Source organism: Hemicordylus capensis, chromosome 10 (assembly GCF_027244095.1).
Source record: "Hemicordylus capensis ecotype Gifberg chromosome 10, rHemCap1.1.pri, whole genome shotgun sequence".
NCBI classification, from domain to species: domain Eukaryota; kingdom Metazoa; phylum Chordata; class Lepidosauria; order Squamata; family Cordylidae; genus Hemicordylus; species Hemicordylus capensis.
The window spans coordinates 5,479,820-5,494,414 of record NC_069666.1 but is presented as its reverse complement, the minus strand read 5'-3'; the positions used below and the strand labels follow the sequence as shown (position 1 = coordinate 5,494,414).

General features: G+C 48.3%; 1 protein-coding gene across 4 annotated transcripts in view; it reads left to right on the top strand.

Moving 5' to 3' along the window:
- Positions 1-14,595, top strand: part of IGF1R (insulin like growth factor 1 receptor) — a 181,934-nt gene that overhangs the window by 145,682 nt on the left and 21,657 nt on the right. For 3 of the 4 annotated variants that reach the window (XM_053271857.1, XM_053271856.1, XM_053271859.1), the window contains 8 exons: positions 990-1,228; positions 1,484-1,651; positions 3,550-3,754; positions 6,259-6,542; positions 8,737-8,873; positions 10,096-10,255; positions 11,217-11,322; positions 12,729-12,799. In XM_053271857.1, the coding sequence (XP_053127832.1) occupies positions 990-1,228; positions 1,484-1,651; positions 3,550-3,754; positions 6,259-6,542; positions 8,737-8,873; positions 10,096-10,255; positions 11,217-11,322; positions 12,729-12,799 (1,370 nt within the window). The remainder of the gene's footprint in view (positions 1-989; positions 1,229-1,483; positions 1,652-3,549; positions 3,755-6,258; positions 6,543-8,736; positions 8,874-10,095; positions 10,256-11,216; positions 11,323-12,728; positions 12,800-14,595) is intronic. The other variant, XM_053271858.1, reaches the window with a different exon arrangement.

Here is a 14,595-nt window from a genome sequence, read left to right as displayed (position 1 = left end):
GCTACAAGAATGGGCCGTTTATTATACGAGGAAGGGCTGTTAAATGGATACATTTATCTATTTTAAACATTGATGTCCCACCCTTCAACACAAGGGTTTCCAGGAGAGTTTAAAAATAGAGAATAGAAAGCAATGAAAGAAATAACACTACACCATGCCCACCGAAGGAGTGCCGTCTTGATGCCAGGCCGGCTTTTGGCCTGGTTGCCTCTCCAGCTCTCCAGCGGAGCTTTCCAGATGATGATGTGATCAGCAAGCATCTTAAAAGTTGGAAGGAAAGTAAAGCTGGCAAAATTGGTAACCGCAACAGGAGTGGACGATGTGATGCTCTTGGCTGTTGCAGGACTACAATTCCCGTCTTCCACTGCAGTCAGTGGTGGGTGGGGATGATTGGAGTGGTAGTCCTACAGCTGGAGAAGCTCAGGTTGGCCACCCCTGAATTACAAAGGAATTTTAGTTGTGGCTTGGACTGTCATTCTAGCATTGTGGCTTGACCGTCCTGATGGAGTGGCACAAAGGCGAACAGAATTTTCCCCCTTGACCGGAATTAATTAGCCTGTTGCTTTGGCTGCAGGCTTTGGATCTATTTTAGTGGGACGAACTCCTCTCTTTGCTTTATGTCTGATTTGGCCAGGGAGTGGCTGACTGGAAACGGCTCACTTGTGCTAAGAAAAAGAAATGTCACCTGCGATTTGCAGGAAGGAAGAGCCAGCATCGGCTGCCCTTCGTGGAGATCCCTTGTCATGTCAGTAACTGCACAGGCCCAGTGCCCTACTTTCTCTTTTTTCCCCTCAGTAGCACTTGAGAATAAAGTGACAAACCCCCAAGTGCTGAGATTCCTCATTTTTATCCTTCTATAAAAATCAAAGTTTTATTATTATGAGTTGCGATGGGCAAAAGCTGGCAAGAGACTCCCCCTTTAAAAGTTTTAAGAGCGGTTTTGTGAGGAGAAAGTAAAAGTCACAGCCTCTCCGCTCTGCCCGTTGCAGACACTTCAGGAACGTGACGGAATACGATGGGCAGGACGCTTGCGGCTCGAACAGCTGGAACATGGTAGACGTGGACCTGCCGCCCAATAAAGAGGACAACCCAGGGATTTTACTGCAGCCGCTTAAGCCGTGGACTCAGTACGCCATTTACGTCAAGGCTGTTATGCTTACCATGATGGAGAACTATCATGCGCATGGAGCCAAGAGTGAGATTGTCTACATCCGAACCAAAGCTGCAGGTAACGATCACGGTGGCCTCGGGGAAAGGGACACGTTGTGACGGCCAAAAGCAGCTACTGTAGGAGACTGGAAAACTCCCCTCGGAAAGGGAGTTCCAGACCTGTGGTGCCACCACAGGGGAGGCCCTGTCCTTGGATCCTGTCAGTTAAAGTCATATCGATAGCAGGGTTAGGGTTAGATCGTGGCTGATCATGAAGCCCACGTAGACTCACAGAACGGATCCTTGAGGGTAACCTTAACGTGTTTTATTTCAGTACCATCCATTCCTCTGGACGTCATCTCGGCCTCCAACTCCTCCTCTCAGCTGATTGTGAAGTGGAACCCTCCCACCTTCCCCAATGGCAACCTGTCCTACTACATTGTGCGATGGCAGCAGCAACCCCAGGACAGTTACCTGTACAGGCACAACTACTGCTCCAAAGGTGAGACCCAGCTTGAAAAAGCACCGTTGTCTTGAGCACTCTCGAAATGCCGACGTTCGCCTAGGACAGGGATGGCCAACCTGAGGCTCTCCAGCTGTCCTTGGACTATAAATTCCATAATACACACCCACAGTTTATTGGGGGGGTGATGGGCGTTGTAGTCCAACAGCCAGAGAGATGCCTCAGGTTGGCCACCCTTTGCCTAGGGCAAGTTGCTTTTTGCATGTCGAACTGCAAGTCTGTAAGACCTGGTCTGCACATGAAGCAGAAGGGAAAGAGAGGGCTGTACCACTTCATCCTGCAGGAGCAGAAGGCTATATTTAGGAACATTGGAAGCTGCCATATAGTGAGTCAGACCATTGCTCTCTCTGGCTCAGTATTGTCTTCACAGTGGCTTCTCCAAGGCTGCAGGCAGGAGTCTCTCTCTGCCCTATCTTGGAGATGCTGCCAGGGAGGGAACTTGGAACCTTCTTGCTCTTCCCAGAGCTCTTCCATCCCCTAAGGGGAATATCTTGCAGGGCTCACACTTCTAGTCTCCCATTCGTATGCAACCAGGGCGGACCCTGCTTAGCTAAGGGGACACGTCATGCTTGCGACCACAAGACCAGCTCTCTTGTTGGAGCTCTTCAGGTGAAAACTTCCCAGAGATTTAAAAAAGAAAGTACAGCGGGCGCAGGGGGCGTGGAAGGTTGTATTTATATTCTAGTTTTCTATAGGGGAAACACTTCACATCCAGAACTGTGATGCCCCCGCCTGCAGGCTGAAAGGCTACCCTTCATTCTACAAATCCGTTCCGGGTTCTCATTCCCTCTCTGTCACCCTCCAATGGTGTTCTCCCTCTCCATCCACTAGGAGGCAGGCTCTTTCTGGGGAAAAGTCTTGCCCGGAGGCTGAACTTAGGAGGGCACCGCCCCCTCCCTCTCTAGAGCTTTCTCCTGCTTCCACAGCGAACGGACTCTGCTCAGTGACTTGGTCTGAGGAGCCAGGGTAATCCCTCTTTCTCGGACCAAGCCAGAAGCTGGCTAGAGGATATAGACCTGCCTTAAGGCTTGTGACGGCGAGCGAGCTGCACACATCGTGTGCTCAGCTGGAGAATGGGATCGTATCGGAGCCCACAGTTGTTTAGTGACGGAGCTGTTGCATCTGCTGTGTATGCAGAAGGCCCCCGGTTCAATCCCTGGCGGCCTCTCCAGTTAGGCATGGGATGGACTCCTGCCTGAAACCTTGGAGAGCCTTTGCCAGTCAGCATAGACAATACTGATCTAGATGGACCGAGGGGGTCTGACTCAATAGGAGTCAGCTACCCATGTAGTGTTGAGCGAGGTTTGTGTGATCACCTAGGTTTTGTCCCTAGGGGACAAAAGGTAAAGTGTGCCGTTGAGTTGGTGTCGTCTCCTGCCGCCCACAGAGCCCTGTGGTTGTCTTTGGTAGAATACAGGAGGGGTTGACCATGGCCATCTCCCGTGCAGTACAAGATGGTAAAGGGGCCCCAAATCTCTTGCTGCTGAGGCTGCATCGTCTCATCCCATCCCTGTTTTTGTCTAAATTTTTGGCCCAGGCCTTGAAAGCCATGAGACTTCTGGGGCAGAATCCTCTGCTTCTCTTGTCATCCAGAGAGAGAGTGTACCACAGCATGATGGTTCTTGTGTGGCTTCTCCTTTTCCCTGGCTCTAGCAAGGGGAGTTGTGCTTACCCACACAACATGCCTGGGTCACTGTTTGTTCTTTGCATCCTCTGCTGTGATTTGTGTGCTCTGTGAACAGCTGCAAAACTTGGCAGTCACTGTATTCTCAGCCTCTTTTAAAGTAAGTGTGTGTGTGTGTGTGTATGTATGTGTGTAAGGGGGCGTTTCATTGTTAGTGGATTTCCCCCCTCACCTCTCCTTCCTTGCCCAAAAGATAAAGTCCCCATTCGGAGATATGCAGATGGGACCATTGATACCGAGGAAGCCACCGAGCCGACAAAGCCCGAGGGTTCTGGGGGAGAAAAAGGACCTTGCTGCACGTGCCCAAAGACTGAGGCAGAGAAGCAAGCCGAGAAAGAGGAGGCAGAGTACCGGAAAGTCTTTGAGAACTTCCTCCACAACGCCATCTTTCTGCCCAGGTGAGGTGGTTCCTTTCTAATATGATGATCTTCAAGAATGGGGTTCGAGGCTGTGTTATTCCGAGGTTCAAAAATATGCAACTCAAGCTTGCAAAGATGTATTTTTTCTGGAAATGTTTGAGTTGGACATTTCCCCCATGCAAATTTCCCTTCATTTGCATATAATTTGCATTTATCTTTTCTCAGGTTTCTACAGACTTTTCGGGTGGTGTAAATGGATTGTAATCTGATTGGATTTGTTTTTTGATCTCTATATAGGGTTAAAAAAACCCCGCCATATTAATTTCTCCCCTTTGTATTACAAAAGTTTTTTCAAGTAGAAAAGTTGGAAATGGAAATGTTTCCATGGAATAATAAAAATATGGGATTTTTTTTTCCTGGGAGAATTTCAATCCCACATCTCTGTGAGCATGTTTTGGACTAAACTTTTTCTTTGCACAAAATGGTGGTAGTAATTTAGGCAGTCAATTCTTCCCCTATATCAAAGATCACCTGCCGCTTTTTGTTCCCTTACCAAGCATGGTCAAGGACCTTTTTAGCCATTACGCTTTCTCAGAGTTAAGGGCAATTGAAACAGCTCTCCACCTTCAAGAGCTTTGCAGCTGAACAACTTCTGGATTTTGACCTTGTGTGTGTTGCCAAGTTGCCTTTTCAATGCTTAAGCGACTCAGCTGATAATACGCCTGATGTTTTGCAAACCCTTTGCCTTGGCAAGATTGCTGCAGGTTGCTTGTTTTTAGACTTCTAGGTTGAGTAATAAAACTTCGTATCAAAACCCAAGGTTTTTCAAAAGTCTATTATCAAAAGCCGAGGCCCAAAGCACTAGTGGCCTGCCCCACAGGACAGCTCAATTCAATTCAAGGTGCAGCTATCCTCATGTACAGCTGAGTGTCTCTGTCTCTGCCTCCCTCACTCCTTTGCTCTGCTTCTTTCTTTGCCCTGCCTGTTTCTACAATCGGAGACGCCAGCCGTGGACAGCCAGAGAGCCTCCCTGACATCAGAGCAGCTCAGCCAATAATTACCAGCAGCTGCTGCCTCCACCTCTGCATTTTCCCACTCATTACAATATAGATTCCCTATTTCCCCAAGTCCTCAATGTAGAAGCTGTGTGTTTCTGGATTGACTCTTTTTCTTTGAATTTGTACTGTGGGGGCAGGGGAAACTGAATCCAGTAGGCATCTTGACCTGGGGAGGGCGGTAACACATTATTAGCAATCTTCCCATTCTGTCGATTTGCAGTTTGTGGGAAGAAACATCAGTGGGAACGATTTGCTAATGCGAGACTTGACGGCTTCTGCTTATTGCTACCTCTTTGCTCAGCTTGCGTTCATAATTGGTGCATTTTTCTTTTCAGTGCCATAAGCTGTAGCAGTTGAGATTTGGGGCTTGTAACTCGCTGAGCAGTTAATGTGACTTTTAAGAACCTTGAATGTCAGGGAAACAGGAGATTATGACCTGCGTGAGACATTTCTCCATGGGACATAACTAAGCAACTTGTGACGTGTGTGTGTGTGAGAGTGAGTGAGTGTGTGTGTGTGTGTGTGTGTGTGTGTGTGCACACCCGCGCGCACGCTGCCTTTCCTTTTTCTCTTCATTGCGTTCCCCCAAGGGGAAGAACAATTCATGTGTCAACACAGCCCTCGTTAGATGAAGTATTATGTTTCCAGCCTTCTACTGGAGTCTGCCCATCTTTGCAACCTTGTGAAAGCAGCAGAGATTCTAAACAAAAGCTTTTCACACAGTGATTTTCTTTTTTTTAAAAGCAGATGCCATCTAGTCCCAACTAGCTAAGAACAGGCCGTCCAAAATCCAAGACAGTGGTTCCTGACCTGGGGACCTCTAGATGTTGCTACAACTGCAACTCCCATCAGCCCCAGCTACAATTTATTGTGGCTGGTGATGATGGGAGTTGTAGTCCAGCAATATCCAGAAGCCCTCAGGGTGGGAACCGCTGATCTAAGGCATTACCTGATTAGCATCTTTATGCAAATTTCCAAGGAAAAGATCACCTTCCTTCTGATGGCTGGTCCCATCACTTGAACTTTCCTTGAAAGTACAACAAACTCTTTAGTTGCCCATATTACAAAGGTTCTCAAACTGCATCCCTCAGTGTTGTTGGACTTGGCCATTGTGGCTGGGGATGACGGGCATTGTAGTCAAACATCGGGGGACCCAAGTTCGAGAACCCCCATCATATTATATACACATGGCTATTTGACCTAGCTGTCTCTTTTCTCTTAAGTGCTTCGATTGAGGTTAGGTGAGTCACTGACGTGTTACTGAACAGAGACACAGCAACGCGTATTATATAGGGTTACATTGACATGAGACTACATGAGGTGTTCGGTGTTCTCCGTTAAGTCATCTGCAGCATTTTAACAGCTCGTTAGTGTTTTCTCTCCAAATATTGAGGCTTTGGCTCCACGTTCCGATTTCTGGGGCTTTTGAATTTTCGCCTTATGGGTATCCCACTTTAACGGACTTTTTATTGTCCTCCTGTCCAGGCCTGACCGGAAGCGGAGGGATTTGTACCGCATTGCAAACACAACCCTTGCCAAGAACAAGACTGTGGCCGTTCCCGAGCACTTTGCCAACGTGTCGGACACGGAGGAGGGCGAGGTGGAGTACCCGTTCTCAGAAAGCAAAGTGGAAGGCAGGGAGCGAACCCTCATCTCTCACCTCTTGCCGTTCACGCTGTACCGGATTGACATCCACAGCTGTAACCACGAAGCCGGCTTGCTGGGCTGTAGCGCCTCAAACTTTGTCTTTGCAAGGACCATGCCTGCAGGTAGAGCCTTGAAGCCTCGCCTCGCTGGAGCTCTTCCCTCCCTTAAGGCACAAGTGGGCAGCCCCCAGACGAAGCTAGCCCTGACAGAGCACCATCGAATTCCATGAGACAAGTTACTTATGATTGAGCCCCCTCAATTTCAGCTAGACTTGGTCTGGATGCTGCCCATTAACTTAAAATGAAAACGCAATAGATAACTTATTTTTCTTGGTTTACAAATAAAGCCAACCAAGTATTCTCTAAAGAACAATCTGCTCACAAATAATTGTGAAAGCGAAATTCAGTGGGGGGAAAGGCAGCCAACTGGGAAATGTCTGAAAGTTTGAAGGGGGTCATGGGATCCTTGGGATGCTGCCCTATACAGAGTCAGACCATTGGTTCATCTAGCCCAGGATCATCTATACCAGGCCTGCTCAACTTTGGCCCCCCCAGCTGTTTTTGGACTACAACTCCCATAATCCCTAGCCATAGCAGCCAATAGCCGGGAATTATGGGAGTTGTAGGCCAACGTCTGCAGGAGGGCTGAAGTTGAGCAGGCCTGATCTATACTGACTAGCAGCAGCTCTTCAGGCAGGAATCTCTCCCAGCCCTACCTGGAGGTGCTTCCAGGTGGCGGGGGGAGGGGGAACCTGGGACCTTCTACATGCAAAGCAGATGCTCTTAGAAAGCATCTAAAAATGCTTTTTTAAGAAGAAAGACGCCTGGGGAGGGACATGATAGAGGTCTATAAAATCATGCATGGTGTGGAGAAAGTGGATAGAGGGAAATTCTTCTCCCACTCACATAACCCTAGAACCAGGGGTCATCCCATGAAGTTGGTTGCCAGGAAATCTAGGTCCAACAAACGGAAGTCCTTTTTCACACAAAGCATAATCAACTTGTGGAGTTCTCTGCCACATTATGTGGTGACAGCCAACAACCTGGGTGGCTTTAAGAGGGCTTTGGATAACCTCATGGAAGAGAGGTCTACCATCGGCTACTAGTTGGAGGACTATAGGCCACCTCCAGCCGCAAAGGCAGGATGCCTCTGAGTACCAGTTGCAGGGGAGTAACAGCAGGAGAGAGGGCATGCCCTAAATTCTTGCCTGTAGGCTTCCAGCAGCATCTGGTGGACCACTGTGTGAAAAGGGATGATGGAATAGATGGGCCTTGGGCCTGATCCAGCAGTGCTGTTCTTATGTTCTTCCACTGAGCTATGGCCTCATCCTCCAAGGAGAATAATTTAGAGCGCTCACATGTAGTCTCCCATCAAAATGCAAACCAAGGCAGACCCTTGGAAACAATTCATGCTTGCATCCACAAGACCAGATCTCCTCCCTTTAAGTCTGACTGTGTGCAGTCCTTTGGTGGTGCTCCCTGAGTGCTACCAAAGCTCAGCGTGACGACTGAGAAGGCTCCTTGCAGTTAGGGTGGGGCCTGAGTCATGGAGCATAGGAACTTCCTCAGGTTGCCAAGGCCAGCTAAAACCGTTGGGCCCCTGACTGACAGGCTGGGGTGAGAAGTTTACTCAAGAACTTGGAGGGCCCTACTCTGGCATCCTGTAGACGTAGCATTCCTAAGCAAAGAGAGTCTTGATTTCAGACGCTTGACCAAAACCGTAGAGAGCTGCTGCCAGTCATTGTAGACGTCATCAAGCAATGTGAACCCATGGCCTGACTTGGGAAAGGACTGCTTCATACTTCTTTCGCCATGCTGTGTTGGCATAGATCTCCTTCATGGATTCCTGGCGCACACACCACTGATTCTAGGAGTTGGCTTTCACTTCAGGATATGCTGGCTCCTATCCCACATGTGATTTTGGAATCCATGTGGGCGATTTGGTTGTCGTGGCAGGGGAAGATGGAAGTTGTAGTCCAACCACATCTGGGGACTCACGCTTGGGTAGCCCTGCACTATAGCGCACCCATTCTCACCCCCATATATGTCCAAAGATCCACATCTAAATCTGGGAGCCAAATTCCAGGATCTCTGGCAGGAGCCTTACTGATGAATTTAAGGATCTCGTCTGTCTTCATGAAACCTGTGTAAGAGATTTGGAGTGTGTGTGTGTGTGTGTGTGTGTGTGTGTGTGTGTGTGTGTGTGTGTGAGAAATTTGTATTTTTTAAATCTGACTTGAAAACCGCTGGGTTGTAAGCAGACTTGGTGGGAGTCCAGTGCTCTGATGTGGAAACGCTTCCGTGTGTGTTTTCACAGAGGGAGCAGATAACATTCCAGGGCCAGTGACATGGGAAGCGAAGGAAGAAAACACCATCTACCTGAAGTGGCAGGAACCCCTTAACCCCAATGGGTTGGTGCTGATGTATGAAATCAAGTACGGGCAAAACGGAGAGGTACAGCAAATCATGTCCCCTTCTTGTGTGTGCTTGTGTTGTACTCAGTTAGGCTTGCTTTGAATTAATAGTGCCCCTTCTAGCAAATTATCCTGGCCACCCACATGAATTCTATGTTAGTTATCTTTTATCTGACAGTGATGACAAAATTACTTATGCAGTCACTAAGTTTTGCCTTGTCGCCATTAGAATTGGTGGTGAGAGAGTATCCATATAGCTAGATTTCATAAGGCTTAGGAATGGATGATAGTGTGGATACACCACACTAGTCAAAGGGCTTGCAGTTTGCCAGCATACGGCCATGTACTCTCTCTCTTCACTCCTTGCTAGTTGATTACTGGAAGAGCTGCTTTGTTTTGAGGATGTGACAGTGTTGCTTCCAAGAACCTTTAAAAATACAAATTCTAGGAGACTGAATGAAGATATCTAGTGCACAAATCTTTTTTCAATTAAATGAGTTTTGTGGAAATCCAGCATGGATTGAAATGCGGTGAACTGAAACAATATAGCTTGCTTGTTTCTTCATTCTGTGGAAGTCCAGACTTCCTGTCTCTAAAAGTACCCAAGCAAAGTGCCAGAATCAGAAGGCATCATTTCCCGTGCTTTTCCAAGGGGGGAGATTTTCCAGGAAAGGAATGAATTTTTCTGGGTGTTTTGATTTTTAAAGTAGCCTGGATAATCTAATGCTCTATTAGCCTTGACCTTTTTGTAGGGATGTGCCCAAACCAGTTCAGAGGTCCGGTAGTTTGGATGGTTCGGCTGGGAGGGGGGTTACCTTTTAAAGGACCGGGAGTGTGCTTCCACACCCCCCCACCTCCTGGCCTTGTTTCCCACGCCGGTGCTGTGCTCAAAATCACTGCACGGGATGGCAGCGTACCTCCTTGCTGCCCCGGTAAGTGTGAGAGTGGCCAGTGTGCGTGCTTGATGTGCACACGCGGACGGTTCATGCACATCCCTACCTTTTTATATCTGAGCATTGTGTATCGCAGGCATGTTTTGTTATTTCTCTCCTTCTTTCTCTCCTGTAACTGCAAATATTTTGCCAGATTGCCCAAAGCTGCTGTTCTTGAAACGTGTCGAAGAATTAGAGAAAAAGATGGAGAAATATCTGGGAGTGTCTGGGGAAGGCTGCGTGGGCTACTTTGGTTTCAGTTCTGTGCACACTCAAGGCACTTGTCAAAGTGAATGCAAATGGTTTGAACCCCCTTCCTTCTCTCTGCAGGAAAAGCGGGAGTGTGTTTCCAGGCAGGAATACAAAAAACTTGGGGGAGCCAAACTCACACATCTCAATCCTGGAAATTACTCCATCAGAGTGCAAGCCACTTCGCTGGCTGGAAACGGATCCTGGACTGAGCCAATCTCTTTCTATGTCCAACCTAAACGTAAGGATGTTCTGCATTTTGCGGAGTGTGTGTGTGCATGTAGGGGAAAGGGTGTTCCTGGGTGTCCCATTGTTCTTGGAATGTAAGCCTGTGAGTTGAGGGATGAAATGTTCTGGGAAAGATGGATTTCTTACTGTAGGGATTCTCAAACTTGCTTCCCTAAGGGTTGTTGGACTACAACTCCCATCATCCCCAGCCACGGCGGCCTTTGGAATTGTAGCCCAGCAACCGCTGTGGACCCAAGTTTGAGAACCCCTGTCTAACTGGATATTCAGCCAGGTTCACATGGAACAGAGTTTGCCCGTCCAGAGGTGAAGTATCTCTGACTGCCAGATGCTAAAGAGGGCAAAGCAGGAGATGGTGCTTCATCTTGCAGAGCCGAATTTCAGAATGGCAGTTTGCATCTCCGAGAGCAGTCTTGTTGGCCAGTGCAAATGATACCCTAACACTATTTTACTTCCTTGAAAAACATACACTTTTGCCTTTCCCTGTCAAACCCAGGCAGCCTACAGTGACGAGCTGGCACGAAAAACCAGCATAGAAGCAGAATGTAACAGAAACCATCCATGGAAGCAGCCGCCAAAACAGAGCATATGCTAAACACTAAATTCACTAAATAGAGACTACCCTACCAAAGCCTGGTGAAAAGTGGAAGGTGTTCAGATTCAGATCCAGACTCCTCCATGTGAGGAGTCGCCTGTCGCTTCTCCTCCCCGGGTGAGGGAATTCCACATACATGTCACTGTCACTGAAAAGGCCCATCTCTAGTGCCCACTGTAGGATAAAGGTAGAGTTGTGCCATCAAGTCGATTTCCACTCCTGGCGCCCGCAGAGCCCTGTGGTTTTCCTTGGTAGAATACAGGAGGGGTTGACCATTGCCTCCTCCTGCACAGTGTGCAATGATGCCTTTCAGCATCTTCCTCCTGGTGGCTTATTAACTTGCTGTTTATGATTGTTGCAGCAGCGGACTATGGGAACTTCTTGCATTTAGTCATTGTGCTCCCCATCGCGGTCCTGCTGATCATCGGAGGGCTGGTCATCATGCTGTATGTCTGTAACAAAAAGAGGTGAGGCTTGTCATGGGTGAGCCTCCTTAGAGGCAGAGCTGGTTTGGGTCGAGCCTGGATGTCTGCACTGGGCATGGATCGGGTATGTGCAATCTCACAGGAGAAGCGTTTTTAAAAAGATTGCACTAAAGCAAACACTTATTAGTAAACTTTCGAATAGGTATAGTCATGCATTGGTAAATAAGACTAACGCACAAGCAGTATCCATATGTCAGGGACTGGTAGACTCCTTCTGTCCTTTTATGCCATCAGTTCAATCATTTTTAATATCTCATATTCCCCCCCCACCCAATGTTACCTTTACCAAATATATATATATTAGCTGTTGTTGAATTTTTTGTTGCCTTTTAGTGGCGTTGCTTCCTTCAGCTAGCAGACTCTTAACTTGCAGCTTGTCGTTTTCTCATTTGTATTGATTAGGGTTTCCCAAAAAGCCACAGGTCTCTTTCAATACTGCCATGTGTGAGGATCAACATTCTCTTAAACAGTATTGAAATGCCAGCAGTTTCTGTCGGTAGTCTAGTTCTCATTGTTCAGGGTACAATATACAATTGTAGTGGTTGGTGTTGGACCAAGCCTGGTGAACCCCAGGTTTATAATCCGTGACTTGCACAGAGGTCACATTCTCTCAGCCTAATCGTTCTGAAGATAACGTGGGCAGAGTGAGAGAACCACATGTGTGCTGCCCTGGGCTCTTTGGAGGAAGAGTGGGATGAAAATGGAATACATTTTTAAAAAATGCATTCACATCTCACAACAAATTGCTTGAGTTTTCAGACCCGGGGAAAATGGCTCTTGAATGCATGTTGAGGGGTCATTGCAGATTTGACTCGGGATCAATAAGTGTCAGTGGGAGAACGGTGAACTTTTATGCTGTAAACAGCCTCGAGATTTCAGTAGTGGGTGGTATACAGATGTATTAAATCAAGCAAACAAACAAGCAACTTTGCTGCAAAACCGAGGAGGGATTAAAACGATCCCCTAGTTGGTTCCTAAGGCACACTGCAATGGTCTCTCCTTCTCTCCGCATTGTCTTTGAAGCCAGTAGGTGCTTTCCTGTTCGGATTCCCCAAGTCAACCATGGGAGGCAACCCTGCTCCTCCTCCTCCTCCTCCTCCTTAAACCTTGCTGACCCAGTTACCCTTCTAGAATTTCCCCCGCAAACAGACCGTTCTAAGGGATGCATCACGACCATAGGTGTATGTGGCAAGTCACGGCAGCTGATCCCTCACACCTCCATGCCAACCTGCCAAATGCGGCAGCTGTTTTTTTTTTTTAAAGCAGGTCAGGGCCCAGAGCTGAAAGCTTAAAAACCAAGGCAGAGTGAAATGGTGTGTGTGTGTGTGTGTGTGTGTGTGTTTGCAATGGGTGTGGAAGTGAGGAAATACCCTCTTGTGTTTTAACAGGAACAGCGACAGGCTGGGAAACGGAGTGCTTTATGCTTCTGTGAATCCTGAATACTTCAGTGCTTCGGACGGTGAGTGAGTCCTTCCGCTTCTGACGTCAAGACAGCAGCACTTCTAAATAGGGAGTCTGCAGCTCATGAAGAGCTAGAATCAGGGGAAGCTTGGCACGAACCATTTGTAAAGACAACCCCCCCCCCCCTTTTGAGTCTTGATAAGGCAGAGGAAAGGTGCTGGGGAGATGGGTCTCTAGCGCTTTATTCCCTCCCAACAGCCAAGTATGTCAGCCATAGCTCTTGAGTACTGTTGTTAATTCAGGATGGAATATTTTCAGCGCTTGAGTTATAAGGCACCTGTGAAGGCCAGACCCCATGCTACTGCTGTTACGTGGCTCTGGCTTTGTGTTCTCCAGAGGTGCTGAATAAACGAGAATGCAGATTAGGCCCTCGTCATGGCTCTTCCCCCCCCCACCCGCCTTGATTCAAGCAAGGGCAGCAGCAGTACCTTCAGCAAGCAGCTGTTTCCCTCTGTTCTTCTTACTCTCACCAGAGTGTATTTGTCACGAAACCGTGTAGCAGCTGAAGGGTGTTGAGTAATCACTTCGGTTTCATCTTGGATCAACTTTGGCCACCGGGAGAACCAGAAATGGGAACACCTTGTCTTTTTGGACCTAGGAAGCTGCCTTTATACCAAATCGGACCATTGGTCCATCTCATATTGTCTACGCGGACAGTTAGGGGCTCTCCAAGCTTTCAGGCAGGAGTCTACTCTGGCCTTACCTGGAGATGCCGCCAGGGACTGAACCTGGGACCTTCTGAGCTCCATCCTTGTTGACTTGGAACTTGAAGTCAAAAGGCGTGTGGTGTGGTGGTGGTGGTAGGGGGCACAGTAGCCAGCTGAAGTGTGCTGATCAGGTGGCAGCCATGGGCTACAGCTCTAAGCGAATTATCACTGGCTGACATGCACATTCTTGTCTGCAGCAGCAGCGAAATAGACCCGGCATTACTCCCCACTCTTGAAATGCATCCAAGATCATAAGCAGTGTGTTTCTTCTTCTTGGTAGTGTCTTTTCATTATACTTTCCCGGGTGCATCAAGTGTGGAGTGGCTGGGGGAAAATCTCCTTTCTGCCCCCGAACAGCCTCACCCAATGCCCCATATTGATCTTTCCACCCTCCTCTATCCCTGTGTGTGTCCTGAGACTTGGGTTAATGATGTACCTCATCCTACAGCTCTTCTGGGGAGGAGAGATGGCCTTGTGGATTGTCTCCTTTGCTAAGCAGGGCCCACCTTGGTTTGCATTTGATTGGGAGACTATATATGAGTGCTGTAAGGTATTCCTCTAAGAGCCGAGCTGCTCAGTGTCAGCCCTTATGCAGATGTTGGCCTACAACTCCCATAATCCCTGAATATTGGTCATTGTGGTTGGGGATTATGGGAGTTGTAGTCCAAAAACAGCTGGGGGGGCCTAAGTTGAGCAGGCCTGACTTAGGGGATGGGGCTGTAGCTCATTGGAAGAGCATCTGCATGCTTGTGTGCAGAAGGTTCCAGGTACACTCCCTGGCATCCCCAGATAGGGAAAGACTCATGTCTGAAACCTTGAAGAGCTGCTGCCAGTCATTGTGTTGCCAGTGCTGGCATGCTTATATCAGTGTGGCGGGGAAGGGACTGGCTCAGCCATGGGCTCAAGTCCCAAGGGGGCTTCTTCGGAGAGCTCAGGCCCTGAGGGAATGACCTTGAGGGACTACAGTTCCTAGGTTCTCCAGATCTGGGTCTGCCTGGGCCTTCCCACCAATGGAACGCTACCCCTCCCGCTCAGTTTCCGATCTGTAAATTAGGGGCGTCAAGGCTGAAGGGCGGTTCATCTCAGT